At 52.5% G+C, this 25,325-nt stretch overlaps 2 protein-coding genes across 2 annotated transcripts; both read left to right on the top strand.

The window, feature by feature from the left end:
- The first annotated feature begins 767 nt into the window (after window positions 1–767).
- LOC131268756 (serine/threonine-protein kinase tousled-like 1) lies at window positions 768–24,048 on the top strand. The gene is made up of 10 exons (XM_058271033.1): window positions 768–1,066; window positions 18,094–18,600; window positions 18,658–19,187; window positions 19,233–21,317; window positions 21,490–21,997; window positions 22,067–22,245; window positions 22,319–22,511; window positions 22,585–22,790; window positions 23,430–23,649; window positions 23,722–24,048. Exons 1-10 carry the CDS (start codon window positions 773–775, stop codon window positions 24,025–24,027), a joined length of 5,028 nt encoding a protein of 1,675 aa, XP_058127016.1. The 5' UTR covers window positions 768–772; the 3' UTR covers window positions 24,028–24,048.
- A 156-nt stretch (window positions 24,049–24,204) lies between these two features.
- On the top strand, window positions 24,205–25,092 carry LOC131268755 (uncharacterized protein DDB_G0271670-like). The gene has a single exon (XM_058271032.1). The coding sequence runs from the start codon at window positions 24,205–24,207 to the stop codon at window positions 25,090–25,092; it is 888 nt and encodes a 295-aa protein (XP_058127015.1).
- The last annotated feature ends 233 nt before the right edge of the window (window positions 25,093–25,325 follow it).

Below are 25,325 nucleotides of genomic sequence, written 5' to 3'. Positions count from 1 at the left end.
AGTGTTTTCCGCTAGTACGGCGGCTGCAACAGTGTTGTGTGCTCCAGCAGTAGTGCGACCCGGTGCTGGCCTGGCGGTTTGCAGCAAGAAGGCAGGCAGGCTGTTCGGAGGAGAAAGCTGTGCAGCGGAAACCGCACTATCAAACGGCGGTGCACTTTCTTTCCTGCTGTGCACACAAGCCCCTCGCATTCCAACCGGCAACCCGGCCGCTTCCACCCAATCAGCCTTCGGTGCTCATCCTTCGTGTTGCGCCCGGGAACGGTGAGAGCTAGCTTTTTTGTTTTGTGTTAAGCAAATGGGAAGTGGGGTTTTGTGACAGTTCGTACACCACTTGAAGCGCCATTCGGTTCAGGTCGGTGCTTATTTTTTGTTTGTTTTTCGGGAGGCACGAACTAGCTGTCCTAACATGCACAACCACAACTTCCAGCGAGCAAGCACAGCGAGCCAATACACTTCATGAACAGCGTGAACCATCGGCTAATCGATTCTTTCGGAATCCGCCAGGATAACAACAGTCCATTCTGTGTGTAGTTGTTCGCGACAGTGTGCGTTGATAAGTGTTGAAAAAGAAAAAACGTATCAAATACAAATCTTTAGTGATTAGCAGAACAAGTTTACTGGTGTGGAGAAGGGGTAACGGGTTTGTGCGCTGTGTTGTTTGTGTCGGTGTGTTTGGTGGTCCTAGGAACCCGCAGTTTCTTCCCTGCCCCTTTAAAGAAAATCACACAAATCTCTGTCACCGATCAAATCGAGCTACCATTCGGCCATCGCGATGCAGACCGATCAGCAGGAACGCAGTAGTCGGCACATCGCGGCCAAGAGGCAGCGAAAGCTGCAACTGCTCCAGCAGCAGCAGCAGCAACAGCAGCAGTTGCGCGAGCTGCAAGAGCAGCAGCTGTTGCAGCAGCAGCACCAGCGCGAGCTGCAAGAGCAGCTCAACCAGCAGCAGCTGCACCTCCAGCTAAAGCCGATTCCGATCCTACCGCAACCGTTCCACTATCACCTGCAACCGTATCAACCCATCAAGCATCCCGATGACATGCTGAGTTCCGCGTACTACATCTACGTGAGTACCGCTGGTGATGTGTCGTCCCACACATTCCGAGGAAGTGTGGGAGTAGACGGCTATATGGGCCCTTTACAAAAAAAAAAAAAGAAAAAGGGCAGCAAAATCAAACTGGTTCACAGGGCTGGTTCGAAGGGTTTGTTCTAACATCATTGCCGCTGGCACATCGGTGCCGAAGCGACGTGTGCCGTCGCTCTGCGTTGTGTAATATACCATTTTCTTTGGTTCCTTAGCGTGTGTCCGTCACGGTGTTTAGCGGCCCGTAGGGGGGTGGTTCTAGGTCTAGGCGAACCGAGAGTGAAAGGACAAAAACTAAAGAGGAGCTCCTTCCATTGGTACAGCAAACATTTGCCTTTTGATGGTAATAGAAAAGTTCACATACATTATATAGCCGTTTTTTGCGCAACCGGAAACATAGGTACGTTTGGTGGACGCATTTTTGCTGATAGTAGCGGTGTACATAAGGATGGCAGGCAGAACAGCGAGTTATTGATCGATATCTTTGTGCTGTTTCCACTGGTGAGCTCAGCTGGGCCTAATGGAACCAGTTCGAACGGCAGGAGCAAGTGTTCGTGTGCTCGACCAGGGTGTGATATAAGAACAGTCTCTTGTGCTCGAAATTAGATGAAATTTTTCGAGCAAACATCGCGTGAGGAGGCGCCCAGTCTCCCACTCAAACCGTCTATATGCAGATGCGGACGGCGGTATCTTCTGATCGGCAATGATAATGCTGTTGTCGTTTGTTTGCATTGCGGATTGCACCATCGATGTGTAAGAACAGCGATTTCTTTTCATTGATGCTGAAAAAGCGGTGATGGACCTGTGCCAAGCCACACTCCTATCGCGCCGCGTCATTGAGAGGGTGAACGCTGGCAAGGTAAAGGGTTGAACGAACGGCCGAACGTCATTATCTCTCGGCAGTACACAATCAGCCCGTGGAATATTCCATCCAACGTCCAATAGTTGAGCAACGAACGGAAGATCTTGCTTTGCGTCGTTTAATTTGTTTCCAAACATCTTTGGACAAAGTTTTTACAAGCTTGGGTTTGTTGTAAAAAGAGTTGCAGTAAGAGTTTTTAAGCCATTAAACAGGGTTTTTCGTAATTGTATTAAATTCATCATTTAGTGTCCCAGTTTCCTGCACCTTGGAAGAAGTTTTGTAAGTTAAATCGGATATTGAAGCATATGCATTGAATTAAGCAATTGAAACGTTTGTTAGCTGCATCTATCGTATGACAACGATATGCCCTTGAAGTTCACTGTGAGTTTCCGAATTTCTTGCACAAGTTGAAACATACTCGATATTGTACAGCTAGGTTGTAGTATATCGAGATAGACATGCGAATCCAATCACCGTACGCTACACCGCAGCGCTCAATCGGTGTGTGGTTGTTATCTGCTCAATTATATCTGCAAGTTTACCTACACCTACAGCTAGATTTGGATATTGAGTCGTGTTAGAAACCTCCGGGTGGATATGGTAACACCGCCACAACTCGGCAGCAAGTAATTCATACATTTTGACGTTAGATTAACCTTAAACTGACGTACGTCATCGGTGATGTGCACATTGGAGCGTGTACTTTGCACATTGGAGCGTGCGGTTTGCGATCGCGCTTTCTCCCTTCGTGGTGTTTTTCCTTTGCTTCCTCGTTTATGAGGCTCGCTTGTGATGCTAGTGAGTTTAAGTTGATCGCAATCGATGACGCATTGAAGATGTCGTAGGAGTTCGGTTGGGTCGGGTCTCTGGTTTACACTGCGTTCGCGGTTCGGAGATACTAGCAAACGGAAGCGCTTTGGACGGCGGCCATTTTTTATGGGATAGAATATCTGCATCATACGCCGTTCTGAAAAATTCACGACGCCAGCTCCTACATGCGCTAGGTTGACCGATCGCTAATTGCTTCGTCCTTGAGAAACTAAAACAAACGAAAAAGAACACACAAACACAACGGGCGACAATGACTATCCACTTGTATGGGAGCAGTATTAGCATCGCTGCGGGCGAGGGGTGAGCGAGGTGCGAAGATATTGTGTGGGGAGATCCTTTCAAATCACATTCTGTGCGATTCGCGGTTCGAGTCTGCCCAGTCCGTGCACGACATCGGTAGAAAATGTTACCCATTTCCAAAAATAATGTTGCGGCCCTGTTGTGTTGTGGCTGTAAACGTCTCTCCAGATCTCTTACTTGAGTACTTTTGTTGCGTTCAGTAGCAGTGGCAGCCTCCGCGCAACACCGTCATCACCCACCTCCCCCCCCCCCCCCCCCCCCCCCTCCCATTCCCCCGTTACCATTGGATGTAAATAAACAGAGGAGAGGATTCGCCTCGCTCCATAGGAGACACATCGTGGTTGCAAGGCTGCCTCCCTCGCGGAAACCGAAAACGTTACTTTCTATTCTGGATGCTTCCGTTCTGTTTCCATCTCCTTTACCGACCCCCTCCCCCTCCCCCTCCCCCTTTGGCTAATACGTGCTCCAGTTGTCCTTTTTTGGCTCGGGCAGGTTCTCCTTTGGATTTTTCGTACCCACATCTCTTTCGCGCTATGGCGCCGTCTGACGTTAGTTCATACCGAGTCTAGCTTGACCCCCACCTCCCCCCCCCCCCCCCCCCCTCCGCCATGTTCTTCACTTACTTACCCGAGTGTATAGGCACAATCATCGCCGTCGTCATCATCCGGGTCTGTGTCCTGCATTGGCGTTCATCATCATCGCACTGCTCCGACGGCTCCTCTACCGGCTCGGCGAAAGATTTAACAGCCATCGGCTTCGCCATTCGCAGCATACTTACACCATTTGTTAGTGTTATTTTTGTAATACTCCACCGAACCCAAAATAACTGCTCCGTCAACCCGCGCGAATGTAGCGTTGCGCTATTGTATATGCTGTTGCCAGTTAGTTTTGTAGCCTTTTCGATGCCTAGTGATGATTCAATCTCGTTTCAAACAACACTCTGCTCGATACTCCGATGGTTGTTGGTTGCAGAGTACTCTATGGCTAAAGCTGGATACCAGAGTTGTAATGCGTCACAGCAGCTGCCGCCTGGAAGTAATCTCTCGAAAGGCATGGAGACTACGACGGAAAACATGCGCCCATTTTGAATTCTTAAAAGGTACAACTAGCGAAGGTACGGCTAGGCTTTCGGTGGTTGCCGTTGTTTGTGGTGGTTTCGATTCGATTCGCTCGTAAATTCCACAGGTGAAAGAAGTGGAGCAACGTGCAGGGAGCGGAGGGAACGTGTTAAAGCGTTCGAGCAGGATGAGGCGAGACCCGGGTGGGAGAAGGAGCCGTGAGAAGCGCACGGCGGCCTAAACATTTCTGGTCCAATTCCCTTTGCGAAACCCAGCGAACCGAGAACCGCTCGCCGAGTGTTCCTCCTCGGGCTTATGTACCTTTCCGGGCGACCTTTCTTGGCTCCTTTCTATCTTCGCTTTCGCTTGTGCGCGCGGTCCAATCTCCGTTCGCTCGCGGGAGCCTTCGGGCTCCGGTGGTCGCGTTTGCATGCTCGAAAATTTGCCCGTTCACAAGCCGCGAACTCGGAGGCGGCATCCGAACAACGGGTGTTGCTGTGCGGGTCTTATTTGCCCCTACCGTGCCGTGCCCCGCTTTCCCTTCGGTCGTCCTCTGTCCAGTCTTATGCCGGTCCTTTTTCCACCTTCGTTTCCAACGGAACCGTGGCGGCCCTGCGAGCTATGGTCCGACGCAGGGAGAGCGAGCGAGCATCTTCTTTCACTTTCCGGTCCACACGGTTTTTTGCCTTTGCTATTTATTTATTATAGAGGCCCTGCGCCTTATTACACATTGCCCCGGTCGTCTACTAACCAGTTTTCTTTCGATATATTTCTTTACCTGATGTAGCCGAGGCGCACATAGCGTAAGGTGGGGCATAGGTAGGTACATAATATGCAGTGCGTTGAATTCGGTGTTGGTTGCATTCTGCATCAGGATAGTTTGTCGAAAACGGTTCTCATATTTCGGTGGAACTGACTCTGTTGTACACGAGTACGTCACGCAAACATGGAGGCGATTAAGTGATTCACAAGTGGCAGCGTTCGTTCGATTAGTAATCGAAACACTGGTCCTCCTCCACCCCTGTACGGGGAAGACCGTGCTAAGTCTATCCGTGACTGCCAAAGGTTGTTACGCCAGAAACGAAGAAAGCGAACCAGAAGCTGCCCATTCTTGCCCGGCCTAACTCTACAGACCGACGACAGCTTAAGCACGGCATTCTTAATGTTAACTTTTGTACGACCGGCATCTTGCTCTCTGCGCCTTTTCGTCCCATTGTGTTGGTTGCGAGCGGCCAGCGAAGGCTGCGAGGCCAAACTTCACTGCGGCGAGAAGTTTGCTTTTGGGCGATTTTCCACTTTTAGACCCCCTGCCTTGCGTTGTGATTTCTATTTATGTACTCTTTCCCAGTCGGTCTGCTTTTTCCTGCTTCAAGAATTGGCTCCATCGCCAATTCGCCAAACCGTTGCGATTTGCCTACAATATATATATTTGTACGTTTGTGCTGCCTGGTGGTTCGGTCGAAAGTGAGAGCACTCTGCAAATCCACAGCTCGGCAACCTATAATGGGCACCTAGAGGTTCGGTAGTCGGAGTCCTCTCGTCGCTAGGTGATGGTTAGGCGAAGCCCACCCCGAGTGGAACCGAATCAGTGCAGGGCTCCGATGTTGATGGATTCGAGTTTCTGAATGCATGTGGATAGATGCACCATTTCGAGATCTATACTTCTCTCTATCTCACGCGTGTTTCTTCTCTAACCGTTAATTCTTCATGGACCTACCTTATTCACGCCAAGTACCTGTTCTCCATATCGTCCTGTCTGCGGTCCCGTAAGGGGTACATGTTGTTGCTGTTTATACCGTTCCCGCTGTCAACACGGTATCACAGTTAGGGCCAAGCCCTGTACCCCGTTTCACGAGGTTATTGGCATGTTCGACATCGTGTGCGCTTCGACCGTTGGAGCTTGGCATATTCGATGATCCCTAAATGCTGCTGCATAACCATCCGCCATATTGGCCGGGGGGGCTGTTTACGGAAAAGCTCCACTCTCGGACTCTTTCTCCCTCTCTCTCTTTCTCTCTTTTGGGCGCATCTCGTGCTCAAGAGACCCTTAAGGTTCCTGACTTTCGTCCATCGCACCCAGTTGTTGCCGGAGTTGATGAAAAGTACCGGTGATCGAGACCCGGTCAATAATTAATGTGTCCCCTTTCGGTGTCCGAGCATACGCCTCCAAAATCCTGACTTGGACGCTTTCCCTCACGAAAGTCACAAAAAAAGAAATGTGAAACAGTGAGAGACACCTCTATCTTTCCCGCCCGGTGTGTGTCACTATGCGGCACAACGAAGTCTGTGTATGTAATAAATCATCCTTCGTGTGTCCTAAGGGTAAGTGGGGTTTGAACAGCGAATGGGTTGTAGTCCTCCGAACTTGCGAAACATCTTGAATGTCTTACGGACATCACCACAGCAGCAGTTGCAGGTGCTCTCGATGAATGTCAAATTGGTGCTACACCACTGCGTGCGTGTGTGTGTGTTCGCAACATCGACTCCTTTAAGGATACATGCCACATTATTTATGCACCCTACGTGGCCTGTGACTTTACCCAAATCGCCGAGTCATGCAATCGGTGGTCTCGCGATGCCTCCCTGTCCTATCCCGCGGGGCATCATATCTTCTGTCTTCCCCGATGCCAAAGGGTCCCTCACGTCTGCTCCTTCTGTACAGCGGTACCCTTTCTTTCCATCTCTCGAGAAACAATAGGATGCGACTGCTGGTTGCTGTACATCCAGAAAGGCGTCTGCTGCCGGGGTTGTACCAAGGATTGCATGTGTTTAGGCTTCGGAACCAGTATCTGCTTATATCCAAACTTCTCCGAGCGGGCCTTTATATAGTGTGCTGCTTGAAAACAGAGAAATGCAAAAATGAGACACAGTCGATGTTGCGCTAGTGAGCCTATCCAGATATCCGAGGAGCCAGCTGTGGGACACGATATCCATCTATCCTACCATCCGGGCAGGTTATTCTCCACCCTGTAGGAGTCGAGTGTGTCCTTCAAGCTCTTGTTGTGGGGATTGTTTTGGCTCGGGCTTCCGTGTTGATCCAATTTGGATTCCTTCCATCTATAAGGGGTCGTTCCATCCACGTGTTCCATTCTGGACGGGGTTTGCATTGAAATTGTGCCGCTCTCATGGAAAGAGTTCCACGGGAAATCCACAAGAGGAGCACTAGGGCATATGGGGTGGGATGAGTGCTTAGGGAAGGTGCGCTTGGTTTAGTTTGTTTTTCGCCTAAGTCTCGCCGGCTATTTAATTCAGCTTACTTGACCCCCGCGTAGCCTCCCCCCCGTCCCCCGTCCCCCATTGTACTAAGCACACGTACACAAACGCAGAGCTTCGTTCGGCTGTGCTCTCGAACGTGAACGAATGGTGAATGGTGGCCATCTTGTTTTCGGTGTACGGTGGGTGCACTGTTTGCCATTTGTAGTGTTTGCCATTTTCTTTTCCCAAGCCGTGGGGCGGCTTCGCCCGCGGAAGAGAAAAGCCACCGAACGCGGCGCCGACGATCATGATATGGCGACATCGCCTATCGACCGGACTGCAATGATTAAGTCAGCGAGAGGGAGAGAGGGACAGAAAAGAGAGTGATAGAATCCGCTGGAAAGGGTCCCCCCCCCCCCCCAAGGGGGTTAGGAGCGAAGTGTTGGGAGGTGGAGGGGGAGGGAGAGGGGGGGGGTGGCTGTCAATCGATAGAGCGAGAATAAGGGAGGGAACGTGTGTGTGCGCGAGTTCGTTCGTATGTACCACACCGAAACCTTCATGGAGTCAATGTTAATATTTATAAGTACGTGCTGCGTGTGCACACTATCTTGCCCACCATGTTCCCTCCCTAGCCCCCCTTCCCCCTCCTCTCTCCAACCTATCCGCGATCTTACCGTCTGAACCTGCTCCTCTTCTTACCCTCCTCATCATATACACCCGGACTTGCTGTGGTCGACGAGGCGGCGGCGGTAGGTTTATCGCATCCGTCGTCTCTCACCCCGAAAAGGGCCTCTAGTTACCATGTCTCTATATCGCCCCCCCCCCCCCCCCCCCGCCCACCCCCACTCCTGCACCCGGCAGCATCATCTCTCCCTGCGTTCGATTCGGTTGCGTTGCCTACCAACCGTTCGCGCTCTAGTCGCCCGACCGGGCATGGGACGGAAGAGGAACCGGTGGAGGGGTGCGTGCCGTGCCCCCCCGTACACCGTGTGGTGTCCTACCATCCCAAGACCATCCCAGTTCTGGTATCTGCGCTGCTCCCGGAACCATCGCCTCCTCGCACTCGCGCGTTGGTGCCTTCTTTTTGAAACGCAAATAAATAAATTTCCGAAAAGGTGAGGAGTGCGAGCCGACCGACCGACCGACCGACCGACCGACCGAAACCGGCACGACTATACACAGGCAGTCAGGAGGCGGCAACCCATCGCCAGCGTCGTGTGTGCAGGTCAGCTGTACGTGCGTACGCTTAGAAACAGCGATCTGCTGTACATTTATATGTACAGTCACACCCCTGGGACGACACCCGGTGCTTGTGGTGCTTTTCGGTTCGTGGACGCTGTACCGATAACCGAGAAACAAACCGAGATTTTTGCCAACGGCTTTCAGGGCTTTCCGACGACGAGAGTGCGTCGCTGCGCGCCCTGCCGCCTTCGTGTGTTTGTTGTGTCCGAGGCGCGCGAGGCCTACATTATTTTGCTTCGCACCATCGACGCAGCAATCTTCACTCATTCCGGTTTAGATTTGTTTTATTTATTTATTTATTTTTTCCCCCGTGCTGGTGGCTTACGAACGCGACTGCCTCGGCAAACAAAAATTTCCAAACACACACACACACACGCACATATATATGCTCTTCTGACTTGGGCCCATGAAGTTAAATTAAATTAAGTATCGGGCCCGTCTTGCTCGAACCCGTTTCGCTCCGAAGAATGGGCCAAATGGTGGGCAAAAGACGCCACGCTTCAGTATGAGTCCAATATCTGTAGCCTCACCCGTGCACAAGGTCACGTCTGTACGTCTTATCTTGGTGTTAAATGGATGGACTTTCTGGGTAATGTTGTTACCAGCGGAGATACCTTTTGGAAGTTTTTTTTGGAACCCGGGGCCTCCTCGAACCGTCCATGAACCACCGGTGTTGTGGAGTTAGCTGATTCGCTGCAGGATAGGTTTCAATCAATAGCAATAAAAATAGTTCAGAGTTCAGAGCATAGAGACGTGTGCCTTTCGTGTCTCCATGTGTTTCCATTGTGATCGGCCGGGGAATCTTTGAAATTCCGAATGGAGAACTACCAGTGGCACTGTTCCTTCCATCACCTCCACCATTGAGAGGACGGCGTTGCAAGCGTGGGACTAGGATTTCAAAGCATATAGATGTATGTTTTTCCTATGCAGAGGGATAAATCATTTAACGGCTAAAATCAACATACCCAACCTGAGGGCCGATAGCACCAATGGCGGAAGGATAGTAGAAAGGAGGCATCCGGTCTCTTGCCGCGTTGGAAAACAAGTATATCCTTTCTCGTATGTACCGCTCGCTTTACGCCTGTATCCTGCTGGTCTCTCTCTCTCTCTGTCTTACCAACTCCATTTCCTTATGCCGTTCTAGGGCCTGTTCGACCTTGTGCGTGTGCGTATGGGTGCGGGCTTTTCGGGAAAGTGCGATGGATAGCCTTTTTTCCATGCGAGAATTTTCCATCCTTACCACCCGTGTTGCCTGGTGTCACACACGTCGACCAGAAAATTAAGGACCTGCCTGGGAACAGTTTCCCTCTCGTTAGGGTCCTCGTTTGCTTGACAACTCTCTCTCTCTTTTTTCTTTTTCTCGCTCTCTCTTTCTCTCTTTCACCCTCTCTATCGCTGGCTCTCTTGCTCCTTCCCCTCGTGCAAGGCTGGTGAGGGAATTTCCTTGTTTCATGCCATACGCACCACAACCACACGCTGTTGTATTACTCACCCGGTTAGCGAAAACCTGCACCAGGACAAAGGACAAATGTGTGTGCAGCTTCGGCTGCAAGATAATGATGGCCTTCTGTGTATTGTACCCTTCGTCCTTTTTAACTCGGGTAGTGTGCATGAGGACCGGGTGTGTGCAAGCGATGACAGCGTGGAGCGACCGACCGGGAGCGAAGCATGATGTACAGCTGGCTCTCAAGTATCAAGAAATAAACCGTCTCTCCGGCGAAACCTTTTTTTTTTTTTGCTTTTCGGTACGAACGGTAGAACAGTTGCTTAACACATTAACTCCCGAAAAACTCGAGTGCGACACAGCAACGGATGGGAGTTGTTTTTCCCCGTGCCCGTGCACTTCGCTGGCATTTGTGTGCGTAAGTGTGTGTATGTGCTAGAGGAATAAGGTCGGTCATGGTTGGCGATGGGGTGGCGGACGCGGGGGTGCGATAGTGGAACACATCGTACACATGGTGTACTTGAGCATATGATGTGTTTGCCATACGACACCCAACGCGGAAAAACGGAAAAGAACCACCGTATAGAGCACTGTCCTATTCCAGAAGGGGCCACTTGAGCTGAATGGTTTATGGTTGTCGATTATGTGTGTTACATTTTTTACAGCTGCTACTTACACTGGCAAGCCAGCGCGTCCTCGACCCTTCGGGTGCGTCTATTTTTATACGATTCTAATGCTTTTTACTATTTGTTCGATGCCCTTTTTACGCTGCTACTGCTACCGTGTCCGTGCCCTGGTGGTGTTGCCTTGCGGCATTTGCGTTTTGCTGTTCTTCTGCTTTTCTAGGATGGTTCATATGTCTCCGGCTGAATCTATCGCTTTTAATTGGTTTAATATATGTCAACTAATCAAATCATCGGTTACAGAAGGTTCCAAAAGGTTGTTGAAACATCTCACCAGCTGCTCTCCACCATACCTCTTGATAACAGTTGGTGGACAGTCAGCTGACTGCAGATTAGTATTAGAAAATTATTCATAACCAACAATTGTGAAGACACGATGCACTGCTCGAATAGCTGAGCAATAGTGACGCATACGAATAGGCAACTCATCTTTTAACCCTCGTCTGCCTTGTACCTACCTCTTGCTTCCTGTTCACCACGCTCGATTGCAAACAAAAACAAAAAACCTTCTTGTTCGTTGTCCTTTCTTCCTCACCAACTACTACTACTGTAGCGATAACAAAGCATGAACTCTCTCGAGGTCTCTCTCTCACTCATTGCTCAATGTCGTCCGGTTTGCCCGAGCGAGTGATAAGTCCTAGGCTATCTCGTCGTTGGGCAGAAAGAGAGCGAAACGACAGAAAAACATAGTGGTAGTGGGGGTGGGGGATGGGGGGGGGGGGGGGTAGGAGTGGAGTGGTAATGGTTTCGATTTCGAAAGCAATATTCACCCCCATTCATTCATACACTTTTGTTTCACTTCTTGGAAGACCTTAGTTACTAGAGGCGCCATATTTTTGTTTTGTTCAAATATGCTTGGGTATTGGGTGGATTCGAACCATTGACCATTCCCACCTGCAATCAGATGTTCGCCTTTGCCCGCTGCACCATGGGATCGGTAAGGATTTGTGGCACTGATACTCAATACGGTTATTCGTACATTCCAATTTGCATGGTGTTTAACGCAGTTTTTTCAAACAACTCTCTTGCAACAACGTTTTGTGCTATATATTCATTCTCTATGGTTATCTAATTTTGCAATACGTCCGTGTTCTCCATCATTCATCTACCTGTGAACCCCCCCACCTTCTCTTCTTCCTTATTCGTGTTTGGATCTCGCTCTGGCGCAAAGGAACCACGGGAAACATGTCGCGTTTCTCCGAAGGGGAAGTTCCCGAGTCGTTTTTCGTTCTTTCGCGTTGCGTCAATTTTATGCTGCCTTCGCTACGGGTGCTATGTTGCGTCGCCGTGATAGCGGCTGGCGGTTTTTAGACCATCTTTCTCCCTTGCTTCCGGTTTCCTTCCACTTCCCTCGCTCTCTCTCTCTATCGCTCTCTTTTTCGAATTGCGCAATGGCTTTCTGTGCTCTCCAGACATAAGGACCAGACTTCTTAAAGACGATTGTATGTTGGGTTCGGTTCTACTGTAACTTTCGTTGCTCAAGATATTCAAGAGGCCTCGGTTCTGCTACTCTCGTGTTTATGCAGCTTGAATAGAGTTTTTCATTTTCGCCATACCGTAAGGGAAAAGCAAATTCAAATTTTCTTTTTCTACATGAGCATACGCGTGTGCTGTACTGCGCGAGCAATGCTCTGTTCGAGATGTTGCGCGACGTCGCATCGCGAAAACAATATCCTTTCGTCCCGGATAAATTTTATTGATGTTGCGTCACTGTTTACCCATGCTATAAGGAATGGAAAACGCGGACCTGGGAGTGTTTGGAAAAAAAAAAGATAGGTAATAATGTCCACACGCCCGTGAGGTGGTCAACACTCGATGGCTGCTCAGCAATATGGTGAAAGAAAATGGTCATCCCAAATGCATGGTGTGGCATGTTTCACTCCAGTTTTTCTCGCTAGACTCATTTACCTTTCTCATTACGTATGTATTGGCACATGTTGTGGTATTTTCTCCTGGGATGCAGTGGACGGTATTAGGAGGTAGTCTGGGGGGGGGGGGGGGGGGGGAGATGGGGGAGTGTTAGGTGGTGATCACCCAGGTGCCAGGGGTGGGGAGCAACAACCAGAGCGACATACACACCCCAGTCGGTGGGGTGGTTTGGTGTGCGTGAGTGTTGATGTGCGCGGACGCCGATTGGGTGTCGTTGATGCCGATTCGCCGAATATCAGCCAGTTGCATCGCCGCCCGTCGGCCTACGGCATGTTTTAGTACCGCGCGGCGTATTGTGGCTCTGGTGCGTGCGGCTGACGTCTATTTAGATCAGTGCTTCGCATCCCCTAGTGTGTACTCGTATGTGTATGTGTGTCTACGCGACAGTAGCGGAGGTGGCACAACCTTACATCAGGGGTGAGCAACTAGCGAGTCATAATTGAACCAACATTTTGTTACGTTTCTTCTTCCCATCTTTTCTCAATCATCTTCCCAACAACGAACGGTGTTGGATGCATGTTTAGTAAATAAAAATAAAAGATTGTACGATATGGGATCTATACACCTTGGCGTGTTGGTGGGGGCGCATCTTTGAGAACAGTACAAAACCAGTTTGAGCTTTTTCAATGTCGGCTGTCACGTTGATTTCTCCAGCACCAGTTGGTTCCTCATCTCTGACTGAAACTACCCGGGACTATCAGCCTTTTGCAGGTACGATTCGATCCCAGCGGGCCCTTCGCACGTTTCCACCTGAGCTTCATCAGGGATTTCTGAAGTTCGATCGCAATCACGGAAAGTTTCTATGTTCCCCGCACACCCATACTGATGCGATTCCACGGGTGCCAGATGGGAATACACGCTGCACACGCGTTCGGCACGGCGCTAACTGTCCGCGGAGTTCGTTCTATTGTGTGTGAGTGTGTTCCTTTTTACGATGTCGCGGAATAATCTTGTAAACCGCTGGCAGCCACCGTCGGCAGCAGCAGCAGCAGCAGCAGAAGGTTGCTGGGAGCTACAGCCCCGTGCAGCATGGCGGCGATACTCGGCCCGCGTCGACGTCGCATGCACGTTGGCTGACGCTTTATTTTATTTTTTTTTTGCCGTTCCCTTCTCGCGGCTTCTCGCGGGGAGGGCCCACACAGCGATATTGCGTTCGGCAGCGGAAGCAGCGGGCAGCTGGGAAACAAATCCACCACTCACACAAACTCACCGGCGAACACGATAGGAGGACACGGATCTCCGGCCGGATTCTCTCGCTTTTCTTGGCACCACCGAGTTCACAAGGGCGAGAATCGCAGTTCGCGTCTAGAAGCGTTCGCGGAGCCCCTGTGACGGGTTTGTTGTGTATATGTGTGTGTGTGTGTGTGTTTTTGTTTCTGGTATTCTTGTTATTATTCAGCTGAGGGGCTCAATCGAAAACGCTACTAAGTTTTCCACCAACCCCCGTTTGTTTGTTGTTTTTTTTTTCTTCTTCATTTTCCTTGCGGCTGGTCTCATTGACAGAGGAAAAACAAAAAAACGGGAGGAGAAGGAACTAAAGCGAAAGAAAGGGAAAAGCAAGAGCGCGCTGTACGTCGTAAGGTTAAAGAAGATTTAATTACGCATCTTTTCGCCCCGGTCGCTCGGGGTTGCGTTTGGCCTGGTTCGGCGCGGCGGTGCCAGTCCGCTGGTGGACACAGTTCACGTGTAATCGATCTCTCGCGCGCGCGGCTAAACACAACACTCATACCGGACCAGCGGCGAAGCGCATGTGGCAAAGATTGCGAACAGGAGTGTGTGCGTTTTTTTTTGTTTTTGGTTTAATTTACCTCCGAACGGAAACGTGGTGGTGTTGTGGCGGCGGCGGCGGGCGCGAAACACGCGGAAGTGGCGCGACGATCTGCGAGCGCGGGGGATGATGGCGCGGCTGCCGGGGGGTAGGGGAGGCCGCATCCGACTGCATGCGACCGCGGCTACCACTCTGCCACCGTTGTTGTTGTTGTCATTGATGCCGTCGTCGGTGGTGTGTTTGCACTGAGCAAAACAAAAGCAAACCCCGCGGCCGTTCCGTTGTGCGGGGGATTGCCGAGCAAGGCAGAGACCAAAAGTAGGCAAGGTAGACTGGCACAAAACTGCGCGAATGGTGACACAGAAGTTGAGTACTGGCGCTGCTGCTGCTGCTGCTGCTCGAAAACTGCGCCAATCAGCCGTTCGGGGCTGATGAGTAGCAGTGGCAGCAGTGGCGGGCCACCGTAGTAGTAACAGTTTAGTGTGGCATCGCCATCGGTGGTCGGTAGTGGCGCAGGAAATGATGCCTAGCAAAAGCTCCGTCGGAAGTGGTGGTAGCAGTAGTAGTATTGGTGGTAATGGCGGCGGCGGCGGCGGTGGCGGTGGCGGCGACGGCGACGTCGGCCCGTACTGTGATAATACAAGCCGTTACGAAAGAAAGAATGTGCGCACGACGGCGGCATCGTCATCATCGGCGATACGCAAGTATGTTGTAGCAGAAGCCGCACAAGCAAAAGCGGCAGCAACAGCAACAGCAACAGCAACAGCAACAGCAACAGCAACAGCAACAGCGCCAGCAGCGCCAGCAGCGAATCGACCGAAAAGAAAGCGTGCCGTTGCCGTCAATGTTACCACCGCGCTCGGCCGCCATATTGATTTGGGCATTGCTGCGGTGGTACGTGTTGTGTATTTAATTTGTGTTTTATTTTTATTTCGGTCTACCCTCGCACCATCCCCCCCCCACACCCCCCTCCACTTCGGCGCTCCACACCATGTCAGCCCTCCAGCCCTGCAATCAACAGCGATCAACAGCGGCGCACAATCGCCATATTCTTCCACCCCCCTCCCTCGTTCGGCGATATCCACGTGATGATAATTTTCCCATGCAAGTTTCCACATCGTTCATGTGCTTGTTTCGTATTGTCCTGCCTCTGCCTGCACGGAATCCTGGTTCTTTCGCTCTAAATCTCGAGCATCTCGAAACATGGTTCTTGTGCCGATATATGTTTCTCGCCCCCCAAACCGCTCGAATGTGCGTCAGTTTTTAAACCCTCCAAACCCCAACCCCCATCCCCCACCCCACCCGTCAAAGGATCGCGGTTGAGGTTGAGCGAGCCTGGCTGTTCTTCTTTCTGCTGCAACATGACTATCACCCTATCGCCCAACGTTATGCTTCATGCTATCAAATCACAAGACGACGGCAGGAACAAGGTGGACCTGAAATGCAGCTGACCAACCATGTGTGTGTGTGTGTGTGTGTTTGGGGGGTGATTTTATGTGTGCTTCTAGGGTTGATTCAAACCGACACCGAACCGAATGGTATGTGTGCGGGGCTATGACAACACACCAGCAACATCTCAAAACTCAAAACAGCGACAGGCAGGGCCTGGGGCAATGCTGTTTTTGGGGAGGCATCATGGGGCGGCTCCTCACAATATACGGTCGGTCAGGCAGTGTTTACGAGGAGCGCCTAGGTGGTGTGCGTATGTTTCTGTAAGGGCCCGTTGAATCATTGTGCTGGATTATACCGATCGATCGGTCAATTGGGCGCATGGCTGTATGTGTGCCACCCCTGTTCGCTTGCACCCCGCAGCTTAAGGGTTGGTCTGTGTTTTGTGCGTGCGTTTCCTTCCCGTCCGGAATTTTCTTTCCACTGAGTTCATGTTTTTATTTGTCTGGCTGGCTCTCTTTTCTTTTTCATTCTCTCACACTCTCTCACTCTCTCTCTCTCTCTCTCTCTCTCTCTCTCTCTCTCTCTCTCTCTCTCGGCATTGCCGGTACGTGTACGTGACTGCATTGGTGTGTGTAGCCTGCGGTCAGTTGTAAAGGGACACAGCCGTGTCGGGGTACAGCCGATTGTGTAGTAGTGCCCGTGTAGCACACACGGTGAATAGATCAAAAACCCCAAAAGGAGCAAAACTTGGCTTAGGCGAGCTTGGGCGAGCTTTCATTTTTCACCCCCGGGGGTTTTTTTGCACGACGGAGGAGGGGTGTGGGCAAAGAAAATTTGTCCACGATTAATACATCGTCGGTCGTCCATTCTGCCGTGTGGTGTGGTGGTGGTGCAAGTGGAAAATCGCGCGCTGCAGTGAAGTGCGCTGCCTGGTCTCGCATATATCCTGCCAATGTTTTACACCGAACATCCCGAACATGTCGACCATCTTTTGGTCGCATTAAATTAGCTGATTTCGGCTTCGCCTTGTGTAAATCGGAAGACAGGAATAAAAGCCACCGTCCGGACCAATTGATAGTGCCAGAGGGAGTGAGAGCGAAGTGGAAAATGTGCGTGCTAGAGGGGGACCGGTAGATCCGGAGGGGTGCAGTTTTAAGCTGATACATTGATAAATACACAGCCACGCACACTACGATACACTTCACACATACACAAACGCACACCCCTATACATTCGTACATTCGCATTCAACGGAATGGACATGCTGTGCGATAATTTGAATATGTAGGCTTGCGAAAAGCTGTGGTGCTACGATAATTATTTTCATTTCAACCGTTCTCGACCCCCTTGCCGACTTCCTGTCGATGTGTAGAAATATTCCATTTTGCTGAAATATAGTGTAAGTGATTGTGTCAAAAGTTTCAGCATTGTCGAGAAATGTGAATCGAATTTTGATGATGGTTTGTGTCCGCGTCGTCCATTTTTGTCTCCCTCACGTCAAACTGTGGAAGAACTAAATGTGATCAATCAAAGAAAATAAAAGTAGAACATGGGTTCAATCCACCATCGAAGACAACGGGGTGGAAGCGAGAGAGCGAGATAGAGAGAGAGAGAGAGAAAGATGCAAAGAGCGAGTGAGACGGGGAGAAAACAGAATAAAATGAGGGAGAGCGCAATTCATCCTTGCCATAGTAGTGTGCGAGCGTGTGTACAGCAAACGCCGCCAGCCTTGCCGCATTTGTGTGCGACTCAATTGGTTAGACCGAGACCTGCTTCACATTGGTGCACGGATAGCGCCACAGCGAGCCTTGTGCATGTGTGCGCCGCAGTGTGATGTCCTTTCGGTTAGTGCACACGTTGCGTGTAACGGCGAATGCAAGGAAACCGAACCGTGGTTGTGTGGGTGTTGCGAACCAAATGCAAAGTGGTTTCGTGATTTACCATTCTTTCTCTTTCTCTCTCTCTGTTTTTTTTATATGTGAGTTCTCTCATTCTCTCTCACTCGCTCGCTCTCTTTTTCGCACATTTTCTTCCGATTGTTCTTCCACATTTAAAGCTCTCCTTTGTATGGATAGCTTGCCGAACAGATCCTAGAAACAGCGAGAGGTGTACATCGCCGTTTGGTAACAGTGGTTTTTTGATAAATTAAATTAAATAACGAATTGGCGAACGTTCGCGAAACTCGCGCTCTGCTTGCTTCTCTATCTTAAGGATGACGTTAGCTTATTGTTTGACTATTTTTATTTCCACCTTCCTGGTCTGTTTTATAATAGTTTGTTTTTTTTTTGTTGATCTGCCTCCGTAGATGTCTGCCGCTACTCAGTTGCACATGGCACCACAGGCAACCATAGTACAGCAAGTTGACCAAGCCGTTCCGCACCATCATCATCCACATCTCCAGCAGCAGCAACAGCAGCAGCAGCAGCAGCAGCAACAGCAGCAGCAGCAGCAACAGCAGCAACAGCAGCAGCAGCAGCAGCAACAACAACAACAACAACAGCAGCACCATCTTCATCACCACCACCTGCAACACCATCAGCAGCCACAGCAACATTACGCCGCCAACAACCAGCAGCTTCATCAACAGCCGCAAGTGTCGCCGGCGGTGGTGACGACTGGCGAGCTGCAGCAGCAGACGGCGGCGGTCATAACGGCCAACGCCAACAGTGGAGGAGCCCTTGGTAACGGTGCCACAGGTGGAGGTGGCAACAACAACAACAACAGCAACGCGCAGTCCGCCACCCCGACGAACACGACAACGACTGCCTCGGCGTCCACGTCGCTGTTGCCTCCTATCACCGGCACCGGAAACGCGCTGCATCAGCAGCAGCAGCATCACCACCATCATCCCCACCAACACCACCCCCAGCAGCAGCAGCAGCAGCATCACCAACAACACCAGCACAACCACCACAATCACCACAATCACCAGCAGCAGTCGCATCATAACAACAACAAGGATCAGGACTCGAACATGAGCGCCGGCTCGTCGCCTAGTGATAAGGAGCTCGAGACGATCGTCGTGAGTGCGGCGGCGGCAGCTCAACCACCCAGTCAAGCAACACCGGCGTTCCCGGCCGGGGCCACGACCAACAACAACACCCCCCGGCTGGTGGGTGCCACCCCGGTCGAGAAGGTAACCAGGTCCGGGTCGGATCGGAAGCGAAAACGGAGACCACCGGACGATAACGGTGGCCCCGGCGGAGGAGCGTCAACTGCGGGGGGAGCAGGAGGAGGAGGAGGAAATGGAGGAGCAGGTGGTGGCACAACCACCGCAGGTCATATGCGTGATAGTAGAGATAATGTTAAGGCCCCGCGGCTTTCGCAGCCGCTAAGTGATACTAAGAAGATAAATGATTACTTTTTCAAACATTCAACGGCGACAGTGGTGGCGACGGTGCTACGGGGTGCCACGCAGCACTATGCCGTCGGCTCGACTACCAGCACCAGCACCACCAACACCACCAACGCCACCGCCGCCGCCGCCGCCAACAGCGTCACGACGTCTGCCAGTGGCGCTGTCGGGGTCGTGGTCAGCAATAGCAGCAACAACAACACCGCTGGCGGCGGCACCTTAGGAGCAATAACCAATTCGTCCCCCCAAGTCGATCCGGGCGGAGGAGGGGCGGCGGGAGCGGCGAGCGGTGGCACGAATGCGGCCACAGGCAGCAACCTGGCGTCGCGCGCACTCACCAAAAGTCCGAACGCGCACCAGCAGCAGCAGTCCGCCACCCACGGTCAGTATCCGATGTATCCTCCCACGTCGCAGACGACGCAGCTGCTACCGGCGGGCTCGGTAGCGGCGGTAGCAGTCACGGCCAGCTCGAGCAACTCCAGCATCATCGCCCACGCCACCAGCACCGTCGGCAACGCGAGCAACAGCAGCAGCACCAACGTTCTGCTGCAGCAGCAACAGCAACAACAGCAGCAGCAGGATCTGTTCGTCGGTAGCACCGGAACACGCTCCGGCGTGCGGCAGTCGATCTCGTCCTCGTCGTCGGCGTCCGGTGGTTCGGGCGGCGGTGGCGGCGGCAACACCAACTCCCCGACCGTTCTAGTTCCTGCGTCGCCAGGCTCCCCGGCGACCTCGGCAGCGGCGGCCGCAGCGGCCGCTGTGGCTGCGGCAGCAGCAGCCGCCGGACCGACCACCGCCTCCACCGGGCCCGTGGCAGCTCTGACGACGCCGATCGTCGCCACAACGACAACGTCGTCCGCCGCGACACCTCTCTCGCCGGCGCTCTCGGCCACCGGCCAGGTGCTGCGGCAAAACTCCGGTGGCGACAGCGCCGTTGTTTGTCAGCCGTACTCATCGCTGGTCATCATCCCGCAGCACCTGCTCGGTGGTCGGAAGCAGCAGCAGCAGCAGTCATCGTCGGCGTCGTCGGCTTCAGCGGTGGTGACCAGTGCGGGCACCGTATCGGCTACATCGAACCAGCAGCAGCACAAGCAGCAAAGTGGCGTGGTCGGGAAGATAGGCGCACAACAGTCTACGACAACAACCGGCGCACAGACGACGATCACGACGAACGCCCAGCAGCGCGAAAACCAATCGGGAACGCCACCCCTTCCAACCTCGCAGCAACCTGCTTCCACACAGGCGGTGGCGGCGGCTACCGGTCAAAGCGCAGCAGCGGTAGGGACGAACCATCAGCAGCAACGGGACAATGGTGGCACGGGAGTTGGCAGTGAGCAGCACCTTCACCTCCAGCGGATAACAATTACCTGCACCAGCAGCAACAGTAGCAGTAACGGTGGAGGAGGTGCCACATCGACCACCAGCGGAGTAGAGGTGACCGGTGGCGGAAACCCCACCAGCACGACGTCGGTGGCCACGTCCACCAGCACACCCGTCAGTAGTACGAACAATAACAACAACAACAATTCCGTGCTCCAACTCCCAGGCGGGGCTGTTGTGACGTCGTCGGTAAAGTCAATTGCACAGAAGCTGCAGCAATCACAGCAATCGCAGACACAGCAGCAGCAGCAAACACAGCAGCAGTCCACGGCGCTCACGTCGTCGTCTTCCAGCGCGGCCACCGCCTCGACGCTGGTGCCGGTGATGGGCGGAACGTCAGCCGTCGGGAAGCAGCAGCTCCTCGGCGATGGGGTCAACAGCAACAGCAACCTGTTCGCCGGCAGCTCGCATCAGGCCACGGCCGCCACTGCGACGCCGCCCCTAATGGTGACCAAGCTGGTGCAGACCGACCTGACGCAGGCGGACATCACCGAGCGGGACCACGACTTCGAGAGCAACCGGACGCGCATGGACGAGCTGTCGCGCTTGTCAGACGAGCAGAAGTGCCAGCTGAGCGTGCACCAGAAGGCGATCGAGCAGCACAAGAGCCACATCAACAAGTGCATCGAGGTGGTGAAGAAGCTGCTCAAGCAGAAGAGCAACATCGAGAAGAAGGAGGCGCGCCAGAAGTGCATGCAGAACCGACTCCGGCTCGGCCAATTCGTCACGCAGCGCGTCGGTGCGACGTTCCAGGAGAACTGGACGGACGGCTACGCCTTCCAGGAGCTGGCAAAGTAAGTGTACAGCCTTTTTTCAGTAAACACCATCAACAGCTGGATTCAAATCCGATTGGTTGAACCTTCAGATAATTAGCGCGTCCTTTACCTCCCTCAATTTGTTGATCGGAGTTGCTAATGGTTTGGGGAATAGATTTTGATCGACCTTTTTCTATCCTTTCGCCCCCAGACGACAGGAAGAGATTACTGCCGAGCGGGAGGAAATCGATCGGCAGAAGAAGCTGCTGATGAAGAAGCGGCCCACCAACAGCGAGGGTGGCCGCAAGCGTAACAACTCGTCCGCGTCGGGCGGTGCGTCCGCTGGCGGTGCTGGTGGTACCGATCGCGTCGGTAGCGGGGTCGGAGGGGCCGGCGGATCCGGCGGTGCTGGCGGGGTCGGTTCACTAGGTGGCGGTGGCGGGGCCGGCAGTGGTAGCGTCGGTGGCAGCAGTGGTAGCTCGAGCGGCGGATCGTCACTGCATAACGGCAACGATAGCACGTTCCTCAAGCCCGACCCGGTCGTGAGCAACAGCTCGATCTTCACGCTGCAGGAGTACTACGAGTGCGATGAGATCCTGAAGCTGCGCCAGAACGCGCTAAAGAAGGAGGACGCCGATCTGCAGCTCGAGATGGAGAAGCTCGAGCGGGAGCGCAACCTGCACATCCGCGAGCTGAAGCGGATACATAACGAGGATCAGGTAATTATTAGCATCGTAGATGAAGTAGGGGCGCGCTTCCCCAGTGTTAACCCCTGTTTTCGTTTCTAGTCGCGGTTTAACAATCATCCAGTGCTGAATGATCGGTACCTGCTGCTAATGCTACTCGGTAAGGGTGGCTTCTCCGAGGTGCACAAGGCGTTCGACCTGAAGGAGCAGCGATACGTCGCCTGTAAGGTGCACCAGCTCAACAAAGACTGGAAGGAGGACAAGAAGGCGAACTATATCAAGTAAATATACCCCCCTGCCAGTCCGGCACGACAGCTATTGATGAACCGCCCTTGTCTTTCACGCTCGCTTTAGACACGCGCTCCGGGAGTACAACATCCACAAGGCGTTGGATCATCCGCGTGTGGTGAAGCTGTACGACGTGTTCGAGATCGATGCCAACTCGTTCTGCACCGTGCTGGAGTACTGCGACGGGCACGATCTGGACTTCTACCTGAAGCAGCACAAAACCATCCCGGAGAAGGAGGCCCGTTCGATCATCATGCAGGTATGTGCGGGATTTTCGTGAATCGTGTCGGTCGGGACATCGGAGTAACCCTAATCTATCTATCACTTCGCAGGTCGTTTCGGCGCTCAAGTATCTCAACGAGATCAAGCCGCCCATCATCCATTACGATCTGAAACCGGGCAACATTCTGCTGACCGAGGGTAACGTGTGCGGTGAGATCAAGATCACTGACTTTGGTCTGTCGAAGGTGATGGACGAAGAGAACTATAATCCCGACCATGGTATGGATCTTACGTCACAAGGTGCTGGAACTTATTGGTGAGCAACGAAGCAAGCAGTGGGCCCCCACCCCGCCGCATGCCGATGGAATATGGGGCCACTTTACTTCTTCCAACCTCTCTCGGCATTCCGCTCGACGGTCGCTGATTAGATTTCGTTCGTGCTACTACAAACAATCAAGCTGTCTGCCCTGATCTGACCTGACCCTAAGTAGTAACTAAAGTAACGCTCTGACAACTGACCTGTAAAGTGCTGCAAAGTGTTTAGTTTTGACGTTAACGGATAGGCAACGAAATCCGAACCCTAGTGAACAGCAGATTCCTTTTATCCTCTATGATCTAAATCACATAATGGTTTAAAATACTTAATTTGTTTTTCAAAATTGTATTTAAAGTAACTGTTTGACGTTCATTGAAAACTGGCAGTAAAGTCTACTACGTCTAGTCATATAACACTGACTTTGCCATTACCTAGCGACAATTAGAAATGTTTTCTGTTTGCGATAGAAAACTCTCACTTTCTTCCATACCATTTTCACCCTTCCATCCCCCCCTGCATCCAAACCCACCCAGAAGAAGCCAATTCCGATGCAGAAAAGCTAATTCTCCAACTGTTTGTTCGTTTGTTGTTTCCAATTTTGCGCCCGTGTTCCGTGTATCGGCCGGTCGTCGTCGCCAGGTATCTGCCACCGGAGTGCTTCGTGGTTGGGAAGAACCCGCCGAAGATTTCGTCCAAGGTGGACGTCTGGAGCGTGGGCGTGATCTTCTACCAGTGTCTGTACGGTAAGAAGCCGTTCGGCCACAACCAGTCCCAGGCGACCATCCTCGAGGAGAACACCATCCTGAAGGCGACCGAGGTGCAGTTTGCGAACAAACCGACCGTATCGAACGAGGCGAAGGTATGTTGGTTGGCGTCTATGTTGGTATTCTCCGTGTGTCTTATGTCTAATGTTGTTGATTCTCGTTTCCAGAGCTTTATTCGCGGTTGCCTCGCGTACCGCAAAGAAGATCGGATGGATGTGTTTGCGCTGGCGAAGCACGAGTATCTGCAGCCGCCAGTGTCGAAGCACAACCGCTCGTCGAACGCGCAAAATCAGCACGCAGCCGGTCAGAACAGCAGCACCGGGGCGACTGGTGCTGGTGGTGGCGGCGGCGGCGGCGGTGGTGGCGGTGGCGGGTCGGGCGGTTCGGGCGGAGCCGGCGGGAACCAGGCCGGCCAGCAGACGTCCTTCTCCACCGGCATGTTCGGCAACATGAACCAGTCGAGCTCGTCTTAGCTATTTTTCCACCACAGCAGCATTGTAAATAGTAAGAAGCCTGTACCTTCCTCCAGTACGAGCGTCGTACCACCACCACCTCCGCTACCACCAGCAATGCCGTCTTTCACTACCATCACCACCACCACCAGCAACACCTCCGTGACCACGCTCACCACCACAATGAACTTGGCCACAATGAACGCGACCGTCAGCACGGCAGGAGCGACGACCACTGCGATGGCATCGTCCTCATCATCTAACGCGAAGAGTAGCATTAATGCGAGCTTTTCACTACGCAGCGGTGTAGGAATGGGTCGCCGTTCGCTACTCTTGACACGAACGCTATGTGCGCCGAATTCACCAACGACGGGCGAACTCGGTACCAGGAAGGGGGGGTTGGTCGTGCCATCGCCACCAGTCACTAGCCGGACGACGAACAACGCTCCGACGCCCACATCGTCCTCCTCATCGTCCGGTGCTGGTACACTCGCCCTGTCCGTGCTAAATGCTGCTTCAGTGCTCACATCATCTTTCAACCATAAAACGACGACGACGACGACGACTACGGCCAAATGCACCAGAAAAGGTCTCAACTTTAAGCCGCATCAGCAGCAGCAGCAGCTCAACGGCATCGTCTCCAATCAATCGCTCCTGCTGCGTCATCAAACGAACAATGCGATCAAACAGCAGCAACAATTGCCGTTGCCATCATTCGCGATGCTAGGCGACCCACAGAGCGTCGGTAAGAAAGCAGCGAACAGCAGCAGTGGCAGCAGCAGTGGCAGCGGCAGCGGCGGCAGCAGCACCAGCACCAATAACACCAACGTCGTCGTACCGCTGTGCAGTGCCAGCTTCAATCAACAGCCGCAGCAGCAACCGGTGGCGCGTAAAAATTATCCGTCGAAACAGCAACTGACGCTAATGAAGGGCAGCGATAGAGGAGCCGGTGGTCACAATCCGCTGCCACCGCCGCCATCAACAATTCCAACCTCCACCACCTCCTCGTCGATGTTGGTGAACGCGGCGGCACACGCTCTCCTAGCTGGGCGACACAGCAATGGTTGGCGCAACGCAGCCGACTAGTCAAGCTCGCGGGAACGGAAGAGGAACGATGGTGAGGGATGGCGTTACACTCCTGTGCGGGACCTGTTCCTTTTATGTTTGGCCCTCGAGATCTACGATTTTTTTTTTTGTACACACTTCGTTTACTCTTCAATTTACTCGCGCGCGATTTGTTTTTTCGCTTTCGTTATCAAAAACTATCATTGAAATTTTCCAAAAAAAAGCGCTGAACATTTACACATTCCCAGCTAACT

This window comes from Anopheles coustani, chromosome X, assembly GCF_943734705.1.
Source record: "Anopheles coustani chromosome X, idAnoCousDA_361_x.2, whole genome shotgun sequence".
Lineage (NCBI taxonomy): Eukaryota > Metazoa > Arthropoda > Insecta > Diptera > Culicidae > Anopheles > Anopheles coustani.
Note: the sequence above shows the minus strand (reverse complement) of the source record. Positions and strands in the feature narration are given on the sequence as shown.